The following is a 24,243-nucleotide window of genomic DNA, read 5'->3' as shown; positions in this document are numbered from 1 at the left end:
CCTTATCCAATCGTACTTTTTTAGTCGCAGTTGGGACTCCGTGCGTAGGGGGCCAAAATGAATATAGACCGGACCGAGCCCCGGTGTCCTTTAAGAAGTCTGTCATCTATGGCCCATGTGCAATAATCTTTTATTGCCGTTAAATTAACCTTTGCATTCCTTCTACGGAGAATCTTGATACAGCGCTGTATCTACAACGGGGCGACGGAGAGCCTATAATTGAATTAGGAACCAAATCTGAATTACTGACCATGCTAGCAAGGGAACAAAAGCAACCCCAGAGGCTTTCTAGCCAAGACTGGTATGAAGATATACTGATAGGCTCCATGCGGAAAAAGCTAATACCGAAAGGGAATCTTTGAAACGGTCGGAAAATGCTCAACGCGAGTTTCGGGACAGTGTTCTGCAGCAGAAAAGTCTTTCAGAGAAAGAAAAGACTTTGACGCTTGTTGAGAGTGCTGAAGAATTTGAAGAAAACTGGAAAATGCTGGTCCAGTCCAAAGGACATTACGACGATGCTCATGGAGCAGGCTGCGGACTGTTTATGAAGCGCTACCAGGAATCGGGTGATTTGGTATTTGGCTTCCTAAAGGACTTTTCACCCATCGTGGAAACCATTAAAGACTGCGCTCCTCCGTATGGAGGAATCGCTCTTTGTACCATATCGATCCTTTTCATCGTAAGTACTTGTATTCGTTCTCATTTTGTCTGTCGATAAAATCATCAACAGCTGGCATAGATTGCTCGGAACAAAAATGGCATTGAAGCAACACTGGCGTCAACATTAAAATCTATTCGAGACCGCCTACCAGGAATTGAAATGTATCGAAGGATTTATGATGAGGATCATTCTCTTGATAAGATTTTCCAGGGTAAACTTGTCCTAGCTTATACCGAGTTCATTGACTTTTGCATTGCTGCCACGAAATACTACATGGGGAGTGGTTTCAGTAAGTCTCATCCAGTTTATGATGAGATGGTACTCACATTTTGTACATAGAGCGCTTTTTAAGGGCCCTGGCTCCGTCGAACACAACTGTCTCACAGGCAGCTATCTCCGTACAAGATGCAATTGTCGAAATCAAACTGCTGGGAGAGGAATTACTGGCCAAGAACGTGGATAAAATAAAGCAAAGCAATGAAGGTATATTCAAGTTTTCAAATTTCGCAACATTATCGAAGGCTAGAAGTAGCTGACTGTATACAGATTTGCAACAAGAAGTGCTAGGTGAGAAAATTTCTTCCTCGTCATGTGCGACAAGAATATAACACAAAGTATGTAGCATTGCAAGACCAGCTCACAGACAAAGAATTGGATGATTTTCGTCGCACTTTTAGCCTCGAGGGATTCTCCGAATCCTTTCAAGAAGAGGATCTTAAAGACTACATCAGTTCCTTTCACATGGACCGTGACATCAACTCGTCATTCCTGCAGCAAATTGAGCCTTCCCATCTATCTGAGCTTGGTGTCTTCCAGGAATGGGACTCAGCAAAAAGGTCGACTCTCTTGATTTTGTGCGGAAAGAATTGTTACGGCGCATGGACGGATAACTGCTGGCTATCCAAGGTGGCATTCTTTACGATTGAAGCTCGTCGACGGACACACCCACAGCATCATGCCTACTACATTTTTCCTAGGACAGGAGCACCGATTTATCAAGCTCTTCCCGCCATTCTACTGCAACTGCTTTGGAAAAACAAGGCTTCATTGCGAATTGACAAGGAGCGGGATGCTCTCCGCGCTGAACTACATAAGTTTCGAAGTAACAAGTCGCCCCAAGAATCCCACAAATTCGGAAACAACGAACAGATCAATATGCTGTTCAACATTGCTAGCCGAGTAGTGCGACTATTCGACAAGTCTCAGACATTGTATATCACAGTCGATAGGTCGGATCGATGTTTGGATTACAATCAGTACGATCACCGAGAGAGATTTCTAGACGGACTTCAACAAATGGTTCGAGATGCACATTGCTGCCTAAAAGTACTGGTGGTATTTAACGAGTCTGAATACGATGTTGAACAGGAACGAGATAGAAAGGCTGACGTGGTGATTCACAAGATGCGTCAAAAGCCCCTCGGAGATCCTTGAAAGGATTTACCGTTTTGCAAGCGTTACCTGTTCGATTTATTTAGCCGCATTTTGAAGCTCATTCTACACCAGGTAATCTGGAGTTCAATAATCATGGAAGCTTTTTTTTGTTTGAGACAAATCTTGATTGGGTCCTCAAAACTTGTCGCATGTAGTGAATTAAGTGCTCTTAACTAGTCAAGTCACCCTGCATTTATAGTGTGATCACTCTTCAATAAACGAGACTGCATTGATACCTCACTCGTCCTTTTCATCGATACCCTAGCAAAGAGCACTAAGGCTCATATTCTAAAGGAAACGTAGAATCATGGTCAACATATAGCCTCACTGGGCCGAAGGAACCCCCTGCAGCACAAGCCTCTTACTTTACACAAATTACCCGGACGTTATGCACTTTAGCTTGGATGCTAATTTTTGAAAGCGCTATAATTTACTTCCACTGGATATTGGTAGCTTATTGAGACGTGTAATAAGCAACTAGTAATAATTAAAACAGATAAAATCAGCAAGCAGTGGCTGGGAAGCGGTGGAGGTTGAGATTTGAAACTTAGGGCTCAGTGAGGGTGAGAATGAGAAGATGAGAACTATGGATCTATCTTGGTAAACAAAGGCTAATTTCTAAAACCATCCAATCTCTTACGGTTTGATCTAAGATATGCATGTAGCTAACTATATTTCTCTATACATAAACAGGACGTATTTCATAAAGATCCTGGAGTAGTTACACCTTTATTTTTAGTAAGTGGTACTTTGAATTTCTTCTTAAATGCTGCTTCGAGGCCTCACCTCGAGTCAAAATTTAATATCAGAAACAAACCCTGCTTGTAAGTATGAGCAGGATAGAATGCAACCCCAAAGAAGCACTCACTCCCTCTTCAAAATAGCAACAACACACCACCTGCTCCTATCAACCTCTCCCTCCCTCACCGGCATCCACTCCCTCCTGATCTCCGATCCATCTTCAGCTCTCTCTACTGCATCCCTCTCATAAATTGATTCGATGACAAAGCCATTCTCAAGCACCGTCTCAATAAACCCGGCCACAATCGGCCTGCCAGTGTGAAAGCCGGCAACGACGAACACCCGTCCACCAGGCGCAAGGAACCACTGCATCGTCCGAGCAAGGTTCTGATGTTGGTCTTGCATCCAGAAACAATCGGCTGCAATGATCCGTGTAAAAGAGCCTTTCTTCTGGATTGAGAATTCATCGTCCAAGACTCCCCACTCGTGTGGCTGTATAGAGACATTTTGATCGAGTGGTGGGGTTCTCTTCGAAAGATTGTAGCTGATATTGAATTTTATTGCGCCACTGAGGGCTGGTGAAGATGGATGGTCTGTGATCGTGACCGCGGAGGCTTTGGACAGCGCGGAAATTATAGATGGGAGGCCGGCACCTAGATAGGGTGATTAGCCATTGACCTTGCTACAATATGAGAGAGTGAAATGCATACCAGCACCTAGCTCCAGCACAGTCTCGCCCTCAACAGCCCAAGTATTCTTCGAATCAGCCTCGTCGGCTAACTCGATTTCATCCGCAACAACCATGGCTGCACTCCAAAGGAAATGGGCAAACAGTTTGCGGCCCTCGTCGACCTTGCTGGTTTGTCCGGCAGCGATTTCATCAGAACGATTTTGGCTTTCGCCTGGATAGCTCGGGACCATAATATCTAGCTCTCCATAGCGGGGAGAGCTGTAGAGGAGGTGTTGACCTGGATCGCCGTGGAAGGAAGGCGCATCATCTGGAAGGAGGTGGGCTAGGTAGCTGCTGAAAATATCTTCTTGAGATTCGTCGTCGATTTCTTCATTGTTATCTCCGAAGTCCGGTCTTTGAACTGTCGTGGTGGGATTGGCGCGGGGGAGGGGTCTGAGGCGGGATTGAAACATTGCTTTTCTTTTCCTTTTTTGGATTTATGGCGTTTTGGGGGAGTGGGGCTTGCGGTTTCCGAGAAAGACGGATATTGAAGATGTTTATATCGAAGCCTAAGGCGATTTGACTCAATGACCTGTTCGACGTGATAATTCCCAGGTTCGAAAGCTTTATCGTGTGTCTTTTTTTGTAATTCTTATCGATCGTTATCGCTGTTTGCACTGTTTGCATTGATAACCCTAAATGCTTGCCCAACTGGGCAGAAACTCAACTTCGCGATGAACACCAGCAAGAGCCCCCAATAAGCATTTGGTGGCTGTTTAGGGCGAACGACAGATGATCCTCCATACTACTGTGCCAATAAAGCAGTAAGCATAATAAGGCGCCCAAACCCATCCATTCCAGAACACCATTCCTCCCAGCTCGCACAGTGTCGCAACGGACTGGTGGAAGTGATAGCAGTATGAACTAATGTGTCACCCCTGCAATCACTACCTAGTCTTATGAGCTCTCCACCCTTTGCCAGACCAAAGTCAGTTCTTCCTGCAGGATTCCTCTGGCACTCCGAATTCCAAGCCCGCTCATCACTCGCTTCCCAGAGCTCTTTCTTCGTCGGGAGTGGTGCCAATACTAGATCTGAGGGCAAATTGCACATTTTTGCAGGGTCAAAGTACACCAATATGTTCATGACTCGATAGATGACCGCCAATCTTCGTCTTGATTCTTCATAAAGCCAATCGTTCCAATTTTGACCCAGGCTGTAGTTGCTTGCCATATCGTTTTGGGTAAGTTGCTGGGCTATGACCTGTATATAGTCGTTAGAAAATTCACGAAAATACAAAGTAGACTGCAAAGTAAGGATAAAGTTTACTGCAACTGTTGCAAGCATCAGCGAATCGAAATTATTGTACTCTGCCTCGCCCTCATCCAGCCTGAACAGGATGTAAATCGACACCGATTGCATAGCGGCTAGCAGTCCCCACTTTGATAAGTTCCAAGCCTAGAATTGAATGAGCAGTTTGCCATTACACTCGACTGTCCCCCATTCAGAGCAGTTATGACCTACCTCGCTATGCAGCCGCTCACATTCTATCTTCACATTCTTCCAAAAAAGCTTTCGGCTTCCTCTTGTCCCACTGCTAATCATATGCACCAGAGTAATGCAGTTGTCCAGTGCCTCCAATTCCAATGAGTCTTTTGTGAGACTTGAATGGATGAATGGGGGTAGGGCGTTATGGCGCATCATTGTCAGGAGGTAGGACTTCAAAGTTTGTTGAATCAGAGAGACCGTTCTTTGTGCATCTGGTGGACCTTTCGGCCGATGATTGAGATACCTTGGATTTGATGTTGGCTGTGACGGTATAGACCAATTTACGGCGTGGACTTGATCAACGATAGATGTAGTATCGGTGTATGGCGCGTGGTAACTATTGTTTATTTCAGGGATGGCAAACCCGCTTACATCAATATCTGAGATGTTCCAATCGACAAAGGTTCCATCGTGGTCGGCGACGTGGGTTTCTGATATAACAAGCGCATTGTCGCCGCTTGTAACATCATCGTCATTTGAGTGCACATGATACTGAATGTCCGAGGGAGGTAATAAAAACGTATCCCCCGCATCAGTCTGTTTCTCTGGCGCATTGCGACGGATTCGGTGGTTGTTACTGGCAACCTTCACTGACTTGGTGACATAGTGACATTCAATACCCTTGGCTTTACACCTCGAGCATCCGGGCTTCATCTTATCGCAGCGCATCTTGCGCCCCGCACAAGAAAGACATGACCGAGGTTTTGGAGCGTAGCCAATGCGTTGAGATCGGCAATAGTAGCCATGCCTCTTTAATGTGGACTCTACAACCACGTCAGCGGAAATGCGGCATGGGGAAGATGTGCGAGTCACCTTTATCGAATGGTTTGTTGCATTGCCCGCATCGCAGCACAGCCTCTACTGTTCTTTCGGACATTTCAAATTAGATGTATTGAGGATGTGTTGAGCGCAAAGTTGAGAATCGGTCATTTCATTCAATGTTGTGTCCCCCCTCCCCCGGCTCCTAGAGGCTGTTAACGTTATTTGTCAGCTCGGCGCGCGACAATTTGTTTGGGCCGAGCATGGTCAATTTGCGAAAGGCCGAGCATGGCATGCCACTCAGCCTCGGTGTTTGTACAGATTTTCCGATTGGATTTATTTCAGAGCAATCTATCTTCTATGGCCTGGACCTGCTGGTTATTCGAAAAGGATTACCGAGCCTCAAATTGTACAACTCCGTCATTTATTCCCAGCGCAAAGCGATCTAGACTTAAATATGGCCATGTTTCCTTCAAAACAATGCTCTCCATCCAGCAATCAACCCAATAACCACTCCTGATTACTCAAATTCCATACCAAATTACCTTTTACCCACCATGGCTGCGCCGTTCCCATCTCCGACTGCGACATGGCATACAGAGAGTTACCCAGCCATCTCTCCCAACCGTCCTGAACTTTCTGCCGAAGGCAAGACAGTAATAGTGACAGGGGGTGGCACTGGAATTGGCGCAGAGACAGCCATGTCTTTCGCCATAGCAGGTGCTTCTCGACTGGCCCTTCTTGGCCGCCGCAAAGAGCCCCTTCTAGCGACCAAAGCTGCTATCGAGGAGAAATTCCCCGATATCGAGCTTTTTGTGGCTGCTACCGACGTCACCAACAGGACTCAGGTTGACGCAGCTTTTGAAAGCTTTGCTCAATCCGCGAAAATCGACATTCTGGTCAGTGGCGCGGCCATGATCGGCCCCCAGGATCCTGTTCGGGATGTAGATGGCGAGATGTTTCTAGATGCCGTCAATCAGAACCTACGAGGAACTTTGTTTGTTTCACAGGCTTTCCTTCGTCATGCATCTAAGCATGCAACAGTTATTGACATTAATTCCTCCGTTGCGCATGTGAATTTTGGCCCTGGCTTTTCTGCGTACAACGTCGCCAAGCTGGCAGTATTCCGACTTTGGGATTCCGTGGCTGCTGGGAATCCGGACCTTTGCATATTCCATATCCAGCCTGGAATCGTCGACACCGATATGAACAAAGAGGCTGGAGGTATTGAAGCTATTGGTATCGAGGATCATGGTAAGGATCATCGCGGTAAAGGGAATGTTCTCAGACTAATGTTGCGTTAGTTTCTCTACCGGCGAACTTCAATGTTTGGCTTGCGAGTCCTGAGGCTCAATTCTTGAAAGGAAAGTTTTTGTGGGCAAATTGGGATGTTGATGAGTTGAAATCCAACGCAGAGGAGATCGAGGGGAGTGGTCTCCTTAGTATTGGGCTTGGTGGTTGGCCCTTTCAGAATGCCAGTTGGAGTGCCACGTGGAAGACTTGATCTTTGAGTCCATTGTTAGATTTACATATACTTGAGAAATAATAGACCATTGGGAGACAATCTCTCTCTCTGCTTTGAGATTGAAAATTCAGTGCAGTAGATGCCGTGATTAGGGCTAATCAGGTGGTGTAGAGTAAATTTTGTGAAATGCTGAAAAGCCAACCCCCCCCCCCCCCCCCCCCCAAGACTAGCGGTATTTTAGCGCATTTTGGGTATTGCAGTTGTTTTGGGGGGGTTGGGGGGGGGGGGTTTAGCACTTACATATAAACCATGCTATTTGAGACCAAGGTCACGCTAGGCCGTAGCTATTGCCACTTCATCAGATATGAGCAAGATTCAAGGTTATTCTTAGGGGAAAATGAATTCAAATGACGGCGTGCAAGAAGGGCAAAGTTAGTATCAGGCATATTGCCTACGATGTTCGAGACTCACGTTGTCAAGCTTAAATGACCGCATCTATATTACTGGCATCGTCCTCGCAGGCCAAGAAATGTAGACTAGTTCTAAACCAAGGTCTACTTCTCGTGGTAAAAACGACGAAAGAAAATGAAAGAAATAGAAGAAAGAGACGACCCTACCGAGTGAACTTCTGACTTCCCTCTTATGAAATATCTACACGGCGAATCGAAAAGCGAAGTCTATAGCCAACTGATCTAGTAAGTTTGAAAAGAAGAGATCTTTCAAACGATGAAAGACAAGTTCTGAACTCAGGTTGCAATATTAGGATTCTAGAATTGAGGTAACCTACCGCTCAATGTCGTCTTTTCCAGAATCGCATTCCGATACTTTACCATTACCATTACCTTTTGGCAGGGGTTCAACGACGCCCACGTGGTCCTTGATGACTCGCGCAATAGTATCCAATCGCACAGGTTTCGTCAAGAACAAGTTCATCCCCGAGCTGATAGCTTCGTCTTCAACCTCCGCTTGGGCGACACCAGTCAGAGCGACAATTGGAACACGGTCATGTCCCTCTAAGACATTTTCAAAAGCACGAATTTGCCGTGAGGATTCCAAACCATCCATGACCGGCATGGTGATGTCTGTGAAAGAGTTAATATCCATATGTCAGATCTCACCCCGAAGCGAACCCTACCCATAAGAACAATGCTGACTTGAGAATTATTTTCCTTGAAGGATTCCAAGGCCTCTTGTCCATTGCGTGCAATCAGGTATTGAAGACCCAGCTTTTTCATGAAAGCAACAAGTAAAGAGATGTTGATCTCATTATCATCAACTAATAGGGCCATTGGGGGGCCTTGCTGCGGTTGGTTCCCATTCATTGCGGTTTCCTTGCCCTCTTGGGGAGGAGCTAGGGCAGGCGCTAGAAGTGAGAAATAATCCGCTTGGTTTAATGGAGACTTTCCTGGTGCTGGGTCCGTATGACCCTGATTTGCCATTGGCGGCGAATGATTTGTCGGTGTTACTGCCGACTCTTTCCTGGAGTCTTCCACAGGAGTGGGAAACATTTGACTTCTAAGCCTTTCAAATTCGGAGATCCTTGAGTGTGCTGGGGTCGCGGCTCCAACAAAACGGCGATTTTGGCGTTTCAGGCAATTATCCAAGGATTTTGCTAGCTTTTGAGGCCCACAGGGCTGAGAGATGAACTCTAGGACATCTGAATCACCGCGCTGGCGAGCTGCCAAGTACAGCGAATGAGCGACTCTCGGGGATGAGCATATTATAATAACAGGAGAGGGGAATTTTGCATCCGAGTCAGGGGCGATAGACTTGATCTCCAGGTTTCCAATGTCCAAGTATTCATAGGGCGAGATGTAGAAATCACAGTGGGGGAAATGTGTATGTGATGGAATGACGAGGTGAACATCCATTTGAAACCACTCCTGACATATCTTTTGCAGGTTTGAAGACACGCTATTGTCCAGCTCGGACGACCCGAGACCTAGTATTCCGATGGACTTGTGACGCACCAGGCGCCTTGTCGAAACAACGAAGTCGTTTTGAGGGTCGTCGCCCGAATCTTTTTTGGATTCCACATGCCGCGGGGCGTTGTCCAGTTTAAGGATTACATCAACTTGAGTCCCAATATCCTTTTGAGACCGAACCTCAAGCTCACCATCAAGTGATGAAACAGTTTTTTGTGTGATGTTGGCACCTAAGCCATTTCCAGGTAGCAGAGAATCTTCCTGTGAGAAGGCAGTGAAGTATCCATTCTGTAGGAACTCTGAGTCCATGCCGCATCCTGTATCTTGGACAGATAGTGTCATCTTGGAACGCAAAGGTTCATCATTCTCCCCGAGCTCATTAGGTTCCGTCTTAACTGAGACATAGACATACCCTTGCTGGGTGTATTTTAAGGCATTTCCCACCATGTTTGTGAGGATAACATGCAACGCCCCAGGGCGAGTGAAGAAGGTGCTATGAGAAGCAAAGTCAATGTCGAGGATCATTTTCACGCCTCCTGCTAAGCCGACAAACCCAGTCTGTTTACCGTTCTTCTGAGTCCCACCCCGGAGCGGAAGGCGCGATTTGTGGAAGAAGCAGAAACCGGCGAAAATTGTCTCAAGAGTCTCTTCAACAGCAACATCCAAATGGATGATGGATTCAGTATTGCGGCCTCTAGTTATAGATCCGTTTTCGCTGGGGGCTAAGGAAGTAGAATCTGATGATGCGCTCAGAGAGTGTTTTTTTTGGATATCGTTGATACCGGAGAACTCGAGAAGCTGGTTGATTGAGCCAAGCAATGTGTTTGCGCAAGATGAAATAGTGTGTACAAGTCCCCGTTGAAGAGCATCCATTATGGTGTCATTCAACAACTCTGCAGTGCCGAAGATACCATGAAGAGGAGATCGAAGTTCGTGGCTGAGACCGGCCAGTAAATCAGCCTTAGCTTGGTCCGCAAACAATGCGCCTAGACGATGAACCTCGGCTATAACGCTGCTGCCAAAAGCGGTGCAGAAAGTCAATTCATCATCTAGAGTGAAGACGCGCTGCATGGTCTTTGTCCATGCAAATGTTCCCGCATACCATCTCGATTTATGAGAATCCCAGACCGGCGAGAAAATAATACTTCGAGAACCCGGTGCCATGTTCAATAGAGCTAAGGCATCATGACGTAGGACAGATTTTCGCGTTTTCTTGTATTTCTTGCCCACGCGAGAATTGAATGTCTCAAAAATGGAATCGCTGGTGTCGTCAGATGAAATGGAACCGTCTTCGGTGAAGTTGAAAATCTTGCCACTAGGATAGCGGCGTAAGAGGCCAGCAAGCAGTGATTCCGACAAAGCAAGCTTTGCATCTCCAGTCAACTCACTGTTGACGCTAGCAGCATTAGATGTGGCAAATCCTAGAATTTTGCACGCGTTCAACGTTTCTTTGCCAGAGTTTTCGAGCAATGATTGGGCGACATCTGACTGCGTATACTCCTTTTTCGCTTTGTTTTCATTCTCACTCGAAGAACCATCATGATCTGCTCTTTCGTTGGTCACAAAAGCATCTTGCCCACCAGAATTAGCGTCGAAGAAAACAACACCCTCAACCTCGAGGCTTTCGCGAACGATGTTGGCGGCGCGCCCGAACGTGTCTTCAATCTGACTAACAGACACCTCTTTTTTCGATTTGTGTTTGGTTTCTGGGTAGGCCTTTGCGCGATTCCGCCCATCTCGTGACGTGTTGCTCTTTGATCTCGGCATGGGACTCGCACGCCCCCGCAAAGTGTTTGGTTTCGTGTTCAGTGGGGTATCAGACTGATCTGAGCGAAAAGGCAGACTCTGGCTGTCCTTGCGTGGTTGAGCCAGACCGACACCACCTAGATGTTGTTTGTCCTGTTGCTGGGTGCTCACGCTTCCTTCGGTTTTGTTGTCCTGACCGGCTGTCGCGCCTCCGTCGGTCTTATCCACCCAGGAGCTACGCAGACTGCCTTTTCCCTCTAGGAAGCTTCCTAGTCCGACAATCATGCGTTCACTTCGGATATGTTGACTTTTAGCCCGGTTGGTCACCAAATAGTCCATGCATGTTGCTGCCATATCTTTCAGGAATTTCATCTCCTCGGAATTCAGGGAGGATCGAGGTTTATCATCGAGAATGGTGTAAACACCAATGACAATTCCTTTTGGGCTAACTATTAGAGCGTGAGCCAAAAAGCGGATCTTAGGATCGCCCGTGACATCTGGGTGGTCTTGATAAGTCTCGTTTTGAGTTAAATCCGGAACAATGAAGACCGCATTTGTGGGGGACTGTGTTGAAGAGGACGTGGAGCTGGCAATGGCTGCGCAGAAACCGCGGTCATAGGACATAGTACAAGCCCCAACCCAGAGCCCATCCAGAGTTTTATGGTCATTGTCATCCCTTAAGCTGAGCGATTGGGTTGCTTCGGTCAGAATGTGCTGTTCATGTCGACCAAAAAGCGAGATTGTGGCTCGTTGAGCATCTAACCGCAATGCGCCGAGTTGAGCAAATGCGGAAAGTGATGAATCGGGGGATGTTCGAGGGGTTAAATCTCCAACACAGGTGTCAAGATTGACATGCGGCACTGTATGTCTCGACAGGGGCAGATACCTGCCAAGTCAGTATAAGTATAGCCTTCGAGGGAGGGCACAGTCGCTTTACTTGTAGAATTCCCGTTCTCTTGTGGAGCTAAAGCTAACCAGGCCATTCTGGGCCTTGATCAACGGTACAGGACGTGTCATTGTGTTGAAGCCCAGCAACGTGCATTTAGGGTAAAGTGGGATGAGGAGAGAAATGCGACGAGTCGCTATCAACATGTGATCTCCGGGGCTGGGCGCATTCCAAGGAAGTGGGTCTTGGCAGCACCAATGGCCAGGATCACGCCCCCGCAGATCCCTTCTGCATCGGCACTTGGCAACTGCCAATTGAATAGCACCGATATCTCTGCAATCACTGGCGCCAAGGCTCGATGTGGGCCAAGGAGCACGTGGATGGAACAGGATCATGTGATCTACTGTATCACGTGATCCCCTTTTGCCTAAGGCATAAAGTCGCTCTATCACATGTAAATCCAGCCCCCGCTATGTTTGGGGTAACTTCAATAATTGTTGGGCGCTCACTCGTGTATACATTTTAATGAACATCCTTAATCTTCCCTTGTGGACCATCTCTGGCGATACCCCCGTTTTTCAGTTTATAGACGCCACTTCACCCATTAGTGGCGCTCAGACCCCATGCCCTCGCACAAGAATGGTGGCTGTGACCCCGGAGTTGCAGGTAAGGTGTCCCCGTTCATGTCGTCGTATCACTGCGCCTGGCAAATTTCGTCCCCGCACCTCACTGCTATACTCAGTAATTACTGAAGGATATCACATTGTGGTGCTCTGCGCGTTTGACTCATGTTTAATCCTAAACTTACTGATTGCCAGTAGACTCGCCGCCTATTTCGGGAACCGGCTTAAACATATCTTCACAGAAGTCCTTGCATGCAGATGAAACTCACATTACCTCTGCCACCCCACCTGACACGTCGTCGCTGAGGCAGTATCGCGCATCCGTGCTCAAAGCCACCGCCCGCCCACCGATTCAACCTACTTACATGCCATCCATGATCACCAACCAGGCTAGCGCCAAGTTAGACTCTCTGACATTGAAAGAAAATGTCCAGCCTAAGAAGCCCGATGAAGAACACCAGTTGAGTTTGTTTCACCAAGTATCAGAATGGCTGCAGAACGAGAAGTCCCGGCACAGTGTTCACAAATCCAGACGGGATGACGCCGTTTCAAACCTCACAGAGAACCCTGGTACTGATCAACAAGCATCAGGGGAACCCAGTCACCGTCCTGGATCTATTCTGCCTCTGGAGAAGTTGGAAGAGATTCTTATGCAGTACTCGCGCGCGCACGGTCTGGATGCGCTGGATGCACTTCAATCTGTGAACCGGGTAGCCCGACGAAAGCTAAAAGGCCTTCGCCGAGGCTCTGCCTCGGAATCTGATTACACCGATGTCGAAGCTCCAGTCCCCGGCGTTGAGGCAGTTCTTGACAACTCCAAGACCCTGGCGTACAACTCAAGTGTCGCTGCAGATGACGATACTGTTGACAGCAGCATATCTTCAAAGCAAGTGAAGGATCGAGAAGCTTGGCAGACGTTTAGAACTGGGATTCTTCGTCTCGCACATACTTTACAGCTCCGTGGCTGGCGCAAAGTCCCAATGGAAAGGGCCAATGACATTGAAGTGGTGCGACTTAGTGGCGCCTTGACTAATGCGGTATATGTGGTTCAGCCGCCCAAGAATCTCCCTCTGAAGAGTGACTCCAATTCTTTGGTCTCTAAGAAGCCTCCTCCGTGAGTATATGGTAACGGTCTGTTCTGACTCTTTCAAAGCTAATTGTATTATAGAAAACTGTTGCTTCGGATTTATGGTCCCCAGGCTGAGCACCTCATCGACCGTGAAAAGGAATTGCAAATTCTGCGCCGTCTTGGTCGAAAGAACATTGGCCCGCGCGTGCTTGGGACTTTCACAAACGGTCGATTTGAGCAATTCTTGGAGGCTCGCACCTTGACAGCGCAAGATTTGCGAGTTCCGGAGACTGCTAAGCATATTGCCAAGCGAATGCGGGAGCTTCACGATGGTATAGAACTTCTTAAGGAGGAGCGGGAGGGTGGACCGAAAGTCTTCCAAGACTACGAGAAATGGGTAGATCACTGTGAAAGGTTGACAACCTGGTTGGACAAAGAGGTACAATCACCAGATAATGAAGCTAAAGCAGCCACCGAATCGTGGCGACGACGGGGATTTGTTTTCGGTGTGCCATGGGCGACATTTCGCAAAGCCGTAGACAGATATAGGGCCTGGCTCATCGCTACCTGTGGTGGAATGGATGAGATCAAGCGACAACTTGTGTTCGCCCATAACGATGTATGTTTCCGTCTGCATTTCATCTGCCTTGGTACTGACTTCGGTAGACACAATATGGAAATTTGCTCCGAATGCAGCCTGCGACGGAATCGCCACTACTCCTGCCCGCGAATGAGCACAAGCAGCTTGTTGTCATCGATTTCGAGTATGCAAATGCCAACACGCGTGGATATGAGTTTGCCAATCATTTTGTGAGTCCAGAGCAATGTTAGCTTGGAGACATGTTCTAATGAAGTCAGACCGAATGGTGTTACAACTACCACGATGAAGGGCGCTCATGGGCTTGCAATAATCGCATGTACCCGACACCCGAGGAACAGTATCGCTTTATCTCCAATTACTTGACACATCGTCCCGCAAGCGTAGCTGCCGGACACATATCACCAGTCATTTCTGGCCGTAATGCCCCAGCTATCACGCCCCTTGATCTTGACGAAAATCCCACAGAGTCGTCCTGGAATCAAGCCCAATCTCTCGAGCAAGATTTGGAGAAGGGAGTGCGCGACTTGATGAAACAAACACGTTTGTGGCGTGTAATCAGCTCAGTAAACTGGGCGACGTGGGGTATCGTCCAAGCCAAAATCCCTGGTATGGAAGAGGGCATCGCAAAAATGAACGGTGCCTCAAACAATGAAAAAGCTCTCGATATCAAAGAGGAGGCTTTGATGTCCCCGGCAGAATCCGATGCCCATGAGGAAGAGGGCTTTGATTACCTGGCATATTCCCAGGACAGAGCCATGTTCTTCTGGTCTGATCTCCTGCAAATGGGCCTGGTGAATCCGGAAGAGTTGCCGGCAGACATGGTTGAACATATTCGCACACGCATTGTCAATTACTGAATATAGATAGCATCACCCATGACGGGCATCCCATAATAATGGACCTTCCTAGGCAATGTCATTTAACACTGAAGGGGAAAAGCCACCATGGTTTGCCACCCATATATATATCTAAGAGACCCTTGTTTCTTCGATCGCTTTGCGCTGGGAAAATAAAAAGACTGACTTGGATGAGCCGGAAGAAAGCAAACGCAAAGCAAGAGGAACTGATATAAACATTCGAAACAAGGTAACAGAAACCCGCTGAGTCGAGTCTCTTTCTCCCCCGTACCCTTATTTCCCAAATTTAACTTCCCATGCCACCACTGCTGTCGAGTGCCTATTTGGTAGGCTCAGAAAATTCTGTAGACAACAAAAATACACCGTTGTTGAGTTCGAAGTTCAAAAGTTCCAAAAGAGTCACCGAGCCGGCTGACCGCCCAGCGGCAGTTCAGAGCTTCGACGTCACCTGTTTCCCCTTTGTGAGTCGTTTGAGATCCAGATCTCTATACTTCTGAATTTTCTCTTGTGTTTTCCCTTGTAATAAGGCTTAATAAACACGTTGTCATCATGCTTGGGAGTCATTGGATTAAGGCCACCCGGTTGAACCCCGGCAATGCCCGAAAGTTCTCTCTTCTATCCACACATAGTTCTTTCCCAGCAACAATGTATCGATTCCAACTACACCGGAATGCGACAATGTACGACGCGAGTGAGGACGAGACTCGCCACAGAAAGGACGGCATCAAAGTATCCGAAGACGGATTGGTTCATGCAAACATCTCCAAGTCCAGTCCCTGTGAGTCAGCTTCCGTCCAGCTCTTGCAGTCGGCAATTCCACATGAAATGGCTTGCTGATCTATCATAATAGACTCCAATGGGCCGATCTTCATGCCCAACTCTCGCCTTATGCAGCAGATGCTCAGGTTTGACCTTGAGCACTACCAGGAAGGTATCGACGACGGCAAGTGTCCTTTAGACCCTTCCGTTGTCTGTATCGAGCGAGGTATGATTATTTGCTGCCCTAAACTAAGATATGAGAAATACTCATAGTCCCAGGTACTCCAATTCCCTCTGCACTGGTGCTATGGAGGGAAGGTCTTTCTCGATTCTCACTGCAGCCTTCCGACCCTATTGCAGTCAAACGTGAGTACCATCACCATCTCCTAAGATGAATTCCACAGTCTGATCACACTTGACAGAACTTAATGATGTCTTGAGCGAGTTCTACGAGAAGCACGCAACTGTTCTTGGTGCCGAGGAATGGATTGAGAAATATCCATACCGTGAGAGCTTCCCAGACCAGAATGAGGATGTATGGATGAAGGTCTAAAGACCCAGTATCTTTGTTCCTGTCAGATGTAAATTAGGTCACCAGAACCATACAGTCATGCAAACTATTTTGCCTAGGTTGAAAATAGGACATTGTTTGCTTTTGCATCTTGTCGTGGATCGTTTTGCATTGCTACCATGAGGCGGTAACGAGTTCTGTTTCGAAGCGGCCTTCTGTACTTGGATGGCTATGGACTACACTGGTAGTGGTAAAGCCTTACTAGATATATCTTTTTTTACCAATGGAGTACCAAGTTATGTGCAGTTGATGTTGAAATTCACGAGTGCATCATCACCGTCAATGTGACACTGTTTCTGGATACGGAGAAAGGGGCCAATATTCCGTTAGTCTTGAGGAAAACAGCGGATAATGGACATTTCTGTGTGGACAATATACTGATCTCTATCCTTGGCTGGGGATCCAGCGAAAGAGCTCATACTCTATTGTTTAAGATAGGGGTTTCATCATGCCGAATGAGCAACTTCTGCTTGGTCAAAATTCCGTGGTTAGAGTGCCAAGGCAAGTCTTAAATGCAACTGCAACTATTTCATCTCAGGTTGCTTTCTAGTATGCCCCCATTATAGTCCGAGTGAATCGGTAGACCGTCTAAGGAGCACGCTCATCTATTAAGTTGCCAGTCCTTTCACTTTCAGATGAACCTTCAAGGGCCCGTTTTCAGGAGACCCAACACCAAGATCCCGCGTGATAACCACGTTCTTCTCACTCGTCTCGTGAAGCTCTAGATCAAACCACCGTCCTAATTTTGCTACTGCTATAAACAGTTCTGCGTATGCCATACTATATCAGATCAGCTTTGTTGCATGCAGGGTAGGTCCAGTCATTAAAGAACATACTTCATGCCTAGGCATTGTCGACTTCCTTTTGAAAAGGAAAACATGAACTGGGATAGCTCATTTCCATTTTCTACCCATCGATCTGGGTAAAACTCATGTGGGTCTGCAAAAAGTGTAGGGTCTAGATTGGTGAGAACAGTCGACTGTGAAATCGGCGTCTAGGACGTTATCAGTCAGCATTGGATTTAGCTTTGGCTTGTTCTTGAAGGATGCAATAGTTTATGTCCTATATAGTAGTGTTGACTTACTCCGGGTGGAATTGCAAAGTCCTTGTAGATGAGTGTCTCAGTTGGTGCTATTCGAACTTGACGCATTGTGACCCCGAAGGTGAGACGGATTCCCTCCTGAATAACTCCATTCTGTTGCTCTTCGTCAGTATAGATGAAAGACTATCCAATATAATCGTACTCACAAGGTATGATAGAGATTCTAGTTGGTGTGATTCAGGATGCGCGTCAGGCGTGGGCATCACTGTGCGAAGTTCATCTCGTAATTTCCGGGCAATGGACTTATCCCGAGCAAGGTGGAAGGCAATCCTGGTCACAGCTCGAGAAGTTGTGACTGTTCCAGCACCTAAAATAACGAAGGCCTCGTCCATTAATCGGCTCACGGTACGCTCTCTCTCAGGCACCGATTCGTCTGTCAGAGAATCAAACACAGTCTTCATTTCATGGGTTTTAGAAGCTCTTCTCTCCAAGGCACCAAGTGACATCCTTTGTAGGGTATTTTGCTTCTCAATTACATCTGCTAGGCCAGGCAGAAGGTTCTTGAACAATGAGATAGGAATCTTGGACATAATAGGACGTAGAATCGGGAAGAATCTGTTAAAGTGAAATGTAATGGTCACAGCGCTTACCGCACTCATGACCGCGTTCATGTCTTCTCCGCGGCCAAGGGTCTCGAAACTCTCTCCAAACGCATACTGAGTGATTATATCGGCAGTCAGTCCAGCAAATATTCCTACTCCGTCGATAATGACATTGTCTTGATGAGCCTGACGAAGAATATCTGCCATCTCGTCGACCTTGGTCCAAACGTACGGTTCAAGCTTGACAACTGACTGTTTAGAGAAGAATCTCTGCAGCAACGCCTTGCGAGACCGATGCAAATCATGATGTTCTGTCGAAATAGCGGCCTCGGGTGCGGCAAAAGCAGGTGTATACTGAGGATCCTTATCCCGGATTCTGTTGGAGGGAGCGAATACGGTGCTTATGTAGTGGCCGTCCTTAATGTGAACTTCACGGGGCGTAATCCGCACAATTGGTCCTGCAAATCCATCCCCGGGTCAGTCATCGATTTTTATGCTCCGACCGAATGATTGAACCTCTTACCGTACTGCTCATGTAGGCGATCAATCTGCCACACATACTTGCCACGTTTGAGAACATCCCAGTAGAATTCATACAAAGCACTGCATGCTGCCAGCTTTGGGCCAGGAATCTTTCTCAGAGGGTGCAGATAGATGTTGTATAACATGTTCCCAACCCAGTAACTGACAGTCCCAATGATACAGTAGTACAAAACAGTTGAACCATTTCCTCTCAGGAATCCTAACGAAAATTCTTTGCTTGCTACACTCTGCGACGTATTGTACTCGAGCGGGAGAGGTTCTTCCATACTTGCTAGGTTCGTTCTAGGGGAAAAGAACGGGTAAAGGAGGTGTCAGATCAATAAAAGAAAAACATGACAACCCAAGGCATTTAAAAAACAAGGGAGAGGGGTTAATCTTGAAAGATGTTTTGGGTTTCATAGACCAACCAGCAACAGTGGGGTCGATGCATCTCTATGTTGAATCTGCATTAGCGGTAAGTTCGCATATGATAAATCATTTTGGCTTGATACTTATGGACGGTCTGAGACGCCTTTCCGTGAATATCACTAATGGCAAAGAACAAGGCCACCTATTAGGCACCCTGCGTGTCTGAAAAGTTGATTTCACAACTCAAAAATATGGCCCCGGGGGCTTTTATTCTTTTTGTCATGTTTCAGAAGTGCAATTTCTACAGCCATCACGAAAGGGAAACGATCCAGTCGATCATTACCTGACTGACCACGTAGACCATACAACTGCTTTATCATTGGGATCATCGTATCAGTAAGCATAATGTTACCACGGTGCATTGTCAAGATTTGAAATTAGGTTGACGGCGATGAATCTGCTATTCTCATTTTGGGCATTCTTATCAATACACATGTCAGCTGCAGTTCAGTGTAAACCCTCAGACTGGGGTTCCAAAACTTTAGTAGACATTGATCCCGACCGAAAGAATCATGACCGTGCAACTCATCCAAGGTAGCCATGTCAGACTTTTAGTTTCGGAACCCGAACGAGGGGTATCAAATATACAAGTCATCGTGGCCCCCATGTGCATGAATCGGGGCGAATAAGCTGCTCCATTGGGCGAATCCAATGCAGGATTATGGTCAATCAGGATTATTCCAAGCCACGTCTCCGGCGTCTCCGTGTATCAGTATCATCTATGATTTTAATTGGGTGAGGATGCATAGCTCCACTTACCCTCAGTCAGGATCAACATGCGGGCTCCGATTGTAGATGAAATGCTGACTGACGCCTCCGATCACGACTCCCTCGCAATGAAAAACCCGATAAAACAAACTCCGGTTTGGAGCTTGTCACTTGCCAATAATCTTTAGTATCCTTCATGGAAGTGTGCAAGATGTTAACTGCCACTGTTGAGAGGGCCGGATCAGATAAGGTTGAGATTTAGACTACGACGATCTGACGCGGAAGATCATTGAATTCTTCAGCTCATCGACATGTGATATGAGCTATCTGTGATGAGATATGCACGAGATGCTGAGATCACGTATTACCTGCGTTAGGCGAACAACAATATTTTCGGATCCGAGACATAAGAGTACTTGGCTTTATTTTGAGTGTTGGTAGATTTCATTTTACATCTCTGCTGACCGGTATTTCTGTACTCGGATTCAATCAAGTTGCACACTACTTCATTTGAACTCTACTTCAAACATCTGGTCTATTGTTAGGATGACCATCACTTTCATCAACCCTTCGGAAAGCACTATGCCTTCGGCCGTTTGCAGTTCCGAATTTAAGGCAGAGCTGTCGGGAATTCTCCAAAGATTCCTTTGCGACGTCAATTATCAAATTTTGCCTGCAAATGACGATTCTGCTATTGATGAGGAGGTAAAACAATATTTCCAAAATCAGGCCTTGTCCGATTTCTACCTGGCAAAATTGACACGGGCAGTCAATCCAAGCCTCGTGATCGCCAAACTGGCATATCAATCCACACCCTTTGACGTGCGAGTGGCTGTTGCAATCTTTACCACATATTCCATCGCCATTGACGACGCTGTCGATAATGCGACCATGCGAGATGATCTCAAACAATTCAGTCGATGTCTGCTCAGTGGCCAAAAGCAAAAGAATGAAATGCTTGAGTCTTACGCCAAATTTCTAAGTAACACGATACATGCCACATTTGGCCAGTTCTCCGGTGATTTGATCATCAAAGATGCCCTTCAGTTCATCAGCGCTTGCTATGTTGAAGCCGAGTGCAAGGAAACACTTGAGTTTCCGGCATCGGCGCCTGATTTTGCCAACTATTTTCGTCTCAAAACCGGAGAGCCAGAGGCATATGCAGTGATGTTGTTTCCTAGCTCGCAATTCACTGAGCATGAGTTTATCGCCTACTGTCTGCCAGCAGTGCCATACCTAATCTCGTTGATGGACTGGGGGAACGACATCATGTCATTCTATAAAGAATGCCAGGAAAGGGACACATGCAACTTCGTAACCAACTCCTCCAAATCCCACGGTCAGACACCCATTCAATTTTTGCAGACCCTCTGTGATGACCTTGTTGATGCGATTTGTCATTTGCGCGAGATAGGAAAGTCCCATCCTAAGCTATCTGCCAGTCTAGAATCGATCATTTCTGGTTATATGCTTTATCATATAACTGCAAAGCGATATCGCCTGGCAGAGCTAGATATTTTTCCTAGTTCCAAGAGGCTCGGGGTTTTATGAAGACAAAGTCTTCATAGTGATTCAGCTTTTTCCTTGTGTACTGGATGTTTAGACACGGACTAGGAAATCTGATGTATCTTAGAACAGTGAGGGCCAAGCTGTTCAATCAAACTTGGGATGGTTATAAGTATGAATGATTAATCATATTATTTCCTATGTAAGATTTCTACTCAAACCTGGGAGTCTATATTATTTTGATCCCAAGATATCGAATTCGTATGATTGCAAGCCAAATCGATGTGCACACTACAAAGGGGCCACCATATAGATCACAGCGCTGTGAAGTATGATATGATTTCTATGTAGAGTCCTCGAAGTGAGCGTGTTATCTGATGAATTATTTAGGTCTTAATTATATTTTGTCTTCGCTTTCTAGTCTTGTTTTCTAATAACTGAAGTAAATATGTTGCTAAGAAAAACGTTTCGTGTGGCGGGATCAAATAAGCTTCACTTGAACTGAAATATATAATGCGTAGGACTGACGTAAACTTGGCAGCAGACACGGTAAGTTACCAATGATTTGGCAAAATGAATATTCAAAATAGCTTCTCAATTCCATGAGCTCAACAATGAAGCCAAAAAAAGAGTTCATCTTAGTATCAATCACACCAGTCTATCTAGGCTGTCTAACTCTAGGAATATGAAACTGCCGACCAAGCATTAACACAACAACACAACACGGTCAAGAGCAAATGCCTCCAATCATTATTGATACCATGTACTAAAGATGCGACTTATTGAGAAAGTTTGAGTGATGGAGACACTCTGACAGCGGATTTTGTAGCCCGAATTATAATTACCACCGGGTTGGGAACACTTTCGTATAAATGTGCTGTCCTTTCAGGCAATCATGGAATCCCATCGCTTCATCACAAATTTCCATGTTTAGCACATCCATGCGAATGTCATATTGGTGGATTCTCTTCTCCATCGGTTCCGCAATCGCATCATACTTCGATCGCACAACCGCACGGTCTTTTGCATCCTCAGTCTCATACATACCAAGTTGGCCATTCTTCAGAATGGAATAGAGCAGTTTCAAGTTTGGAATCTCGCTTTCATAGGCTTCCAGAATATGGATCACAGCCAGGAGAGTCGAAAGGGAAAGATCCGGGAACAGCTTCATCGCGGCGATTCCGTTGTTGGTTTCAGCTCGCATGAATCGACGCCGGAGGACGCGCATTTCGCCCAGGCGGTATGTTCGGATCAATCCAGCTCCAAAGTAGAGAGCTTCAATGCGCTCGACATGATATCTCTCCTCGTTGTCGTTGATCTCATACAGACCCAGCCAGACGTTTTTCCAGAGCTTCATAATGCGTGATTCTAGCTGCTCGCGGGTTGACATTGGCTTTTCAAGAGTGGTGCCGAGACTGCATTGAGCGACATCCTTGCTTTGGCCACCTTTTCTGGCATGGTCTAAGTCTTGCGCAGCTGCAACGCCGTAGAAAGGCGCGGCTGTGGTGGCAATACACCACAATTTGGCACTTGGGTTCGTTCTTGTTGGTCAACGTTCACAGAGGGTGAGAGATGAGGGCCAATTACTTGCTGCGTGATTTGGATGCCCGCTTTGGGGATGGAGATAAATGGAACATCTCCAACACCTTCCGCAGAAATCTGTGAGCTCGATGGGGCTTCATAGGGATGGCAGTTGTTGATCAATTATCAATTGCGGATAATTCAGTTGAATAGCGAAAGTGATTTCATTTTCTGAAGGGAATTGAGAGGTTTATTAGGTAGAGCTGCTTACTACTAGGCTTATTGATACTTAGGGTATGTGGTAATGATGCCATCTTACTTTGGTTTTGACAAGGGAATGCTCCTCCGGCTCATCGACCGTGCCATGTTCTCAGGGTTATGTTAGGCGCGTACAACATTGAAGCATCTTCCGAATAAGACCTCCACAACGCTCGCCACTTCCCCCTAAACACACCCTTCTGAATATGAAATGCTACGTACTGCTTGCAAAATTCTAAGCCTTAACTCAAGGCAAACAATCGACATACTAATTCGAGCATGAAAGCTACTATCAACAACCAAGTGCTTTTACTCGGATGACGAGATGATGATAGTGAAATTACCTAGATGCGATACGACTCCTTTCCTGGTAGCATTTTCCAAATCTTACAGCAAACAGATTCCTTATCTTGCCATGACAAAAATTAGTGATGCCATCGGGAACGATTCCCGTGGATATAGCGACGGCTTACCAGGTAATACTGACAGCACTTGAGGTTTTCTATGTCGCTTAATATATCTCGTTCTGATCAATAATCTTTTGGCTTAGATCGTTATGTACTAATAGTTGGAAATAGTTTAAACGATAATTTGCGCGGAGGAGGTAGATTCTATGCTTATTAGTGCCCCTTGCGTTGTATCATTACGAACATTCTTGTCGTTCTACTTTTTATTGCACCCCTTTTAGATCTCGCTAAAATCCCATTCTATATTGGGCAGCTCTGACCAATGTATAAAGGACTTGTATGGCGATCATAACACAGATATGTAGTAAATGTCATAGACCGTAGACGACATGATCAGATGTGAAGGATTGCAACCAAACCTGCCTCCTTGTTTTTGAATACCTGGTCAGTCACATACACTGCAATAGAATGCGACATCAAAACAAGAAATTCAAGGTCTAGAACATAGGCCAGAGGTGTATGGTCGATGACCTCACGATCGGAGCGCAAACCTACCGAGAACCTAAACCACACATGGCCGATCCCAGCACCACAAATGGACTCGGACAATCGGCGTTTGAATCATGCAAATGTAGTCAGATGATTCTTGATGATTGGTTCTTGGAATTGAAGTGCCTCGATGCGTCGCATACTCGGAGAGTTGAGGCTCCGACACCGACTCCTTCCAAGGTTGCTTCCAGGTCGTAGGATACTTGACGTAATATATACACTCCCCGACACTCCTTGCATGTTTCCTCTTTCCATCGTCTCTGAGAATAATGCGAGTATTTGCTACTGTGCAACTGAACCAGAAAGGGGTCACCTGATAGTTTTCATTGTATCACTTCCACTATCGACATATTCGAACCAAGAGCAAACAACGTATATTGTGAAGC

The 24,243-nt window shown here is 46.4% G+C and overlaps 10 protein-coding genes across 10 annotated transcripts; 5 read left to right on the top strand and 5 right to left on the bottom strand.

Moving 5' to 3' along the window:
• Nucleotides 1-251: 251 nt before the first annotated feature.
• N7511_001451 (uncharacterized protein) lies at nt 252-2,095 on the top strand (the record flags this gene model as incomplete). Its single annotated transcript, XM_057123876.1, has 6 exons — nt 252-301; nt 352-679; nt 740-950; nt 1,001-1,144; nt 1,208-1,228; nt 1,284-2,095. 6 exons carry the CDS (start codon nt 252-254, stop codon nt 2,093-2,095), a joined length of 1,566 nt encoding a protein of 521 aa, XP_056989609.1.
• Nucleotides 2,096-2,959: 864 nt separating this feature from the next.
• On the bottom strand, nt 2,960-3,979 carry N7511_001450 (putative nicotinamide N-methyltransferase; the record flags this gene model as incomplete). Its single annotated transcript, XM_057123875.1, has 2 exons — nt 2,960-3,489; nt 3,547-3,979. 2 exons carry the CDS (start codon nt 3,977-3,979, stop codon nt 2,960-2,962), a joined length of 963 nt encoding a protein of 320 aa, XP_056989608.1.
• Nucleotides 3,980-4,311: 332 nt separating this feature from the next.
• On the bottom strand, nt 4,312-5,721 carry N7511_001449 (Zn(II)2Cys6 transcription factor domain-containing protein; the record flags this gene model as incomplete). Its single annotated transcript, XM_057123874.1, has 2 exons — nt 4,312-4,962; nt 5,029-5,721. The coding sequence occupies 2 exons, from the start codon at nt 5,719-5,721 to the stop codon at nt 4,312-4,314; spliced, it is 1,344 nt and encodes a 447-aa protein (XP_056989607.1).
• Nucleotides 5,722-6,368: 647 nt separating this feature from the next.
• N7511_001448 (SDR family NAD(P)-dependent oxidoreductase) lies at nt 6,369-7,315 on the top strand (the record flags this gene model as incomplete). Its single annotated transcript, XM_057123873.1, has 2 exons — nt 6,369-7,065; nt 7,116-7,315. 2 exons carry the CDS (start codon nt 6,369-6,371, stop codon nt 7,313-7,315), a joined length of 897 nt encoding a protein of 298 aa, XP_056989606.1.
• Nucleotides 7,316-8,059: 744 nt separating this feature from the next.
• On the bottom strand, nt 8,060-11,964 carry N7511_001447 (uncharacterized protein; the record flags this gene model as incomplete). The annotated part of the gene is made up of 3 exons (XM_057123872.1): nt 8,060-8,358; nt 8,412-11,833; nt 11,885-11,964. The coding sequence occupies 3 exons, from the start codon at nt 11,962-11,964 to the stop codon at nt 8,060-8,062; spliced, it is 3,801 nt and encodes a 1,266-aa protein (XP_056989605.1).
• Nucleotides 11,965-12,456: 492 nt separating this feature from the next.
• On the top strand, nt 12,457-14,983 carry N7511_001446 (uncharacterized protein; the record flags this gene model as incomplete). Its single annotated transcript, XM_057123871.1, has 5 exons — nt 12,457-12,499; nt 12,655-13,570; nt 13,625-14,144; nt 14,192-14,335; nt 14,384-14,983. 5 exons carry the CDS (start codon nt 12,457-12,459, stop codon nt 14,981-14,983), a joined length of 2,223 nt encoding a protein of 740 aa, XP_056989604.1.
• Nucleotides 14,984-15,532: 549 nt separating this feature from the next.
• N7511_001445 (uncharacterized protein) lies at nt 15,533-16,295 on the top strand (the record flags this gene model as incomplete). Its single annotated transcript, XM_057123870.1, has 4 exons — nt 15,533-15,761; nt 15,834-15,968; nt 16,022-16,108; nt 16,165-16,295. The coding sequence occupies 4 exons, from the start codon at nt 15,533-15,535 to the stop codon at nt 16,293-16,295; spliced, it is 582 nt and encodes a 193-aa protein (XP_056989603.1).
• A 626-nt stretch (nt 16,296-16,921) lies between these two features.
• N7511_001444 (cytochrome P450) lies at nt 16,922-18,766 on the bottom strand (the record flags this gene model as incomplete). The annotated part of the gene is made up of 5 exons (XM_057123869.1): nt 16,922-17,093; nt 17,150-17,307; nt 17,398-17,508; nt 17,562-18,415; nt 18,481-18,766. 5 exons carry the CDS (start codon nt 18,764-18,766, stop codon nt 16,922-16,924), a joined length of 1,581 nt encoding a protein of 526 aa, XP_056989602.1.
• A 1,432-nt stretch (nt 18,767-20,198) lies between these two features.
• N7511_001443 (uncharacterized protein) lies at nt 20,199-21,167 on the top strand (the record flags this gene model as incomplete). Its single annotated transcript, XM_057123868.1, has 1 exon — nt 20,199-21,167. One exon carries the CDS (start codon nt 20,199-20,201, stop codon nt 21,165-21,167), a length of 969 nt encoding a protein of 322 aa, XP_056989601.1.
• A 796-nt stretch (nt 21,168-21,963) lies between these two features.
• Nucleotides 21,964-22,804, bottom strand: N7511_001442 (uncharacterized protein; the record flags this gene model as incomplete). Its single annotated transcript, XM_057123867.1, has 2 exons — nt 21,964-22,663; nt 22,710-22,804. The coding sequence occupies 2 exons, from the start codon at nt 22,802-22,804 to the stop codon at nt 21,964-21,966; spliced, it is 795 nt and encodes a 264-aa protein (XP_056989600.1).
• Between the last annotated feature and the right edge of the window lie 1,439 nt (nt 22,805-24,243).

This window comes from Penicillium nucicola (assembly GCF_028828085.1).
Source record: "Penicillium nucicola strain IBT 29836 chromosome Unknown utg000001l, whole genome shotgun sequence".
In the NCBI taxonomy this organism is placed as follows: Eukaryota; Fungi; Ascomycota; class Eurotiomycetes; order Eurotiales; family Aspergillaceae; genus Penicillium; species Penicillium nucicola.
This window is presented reverse-complemented; position numbering and strand designations above follow the sequence as displayed.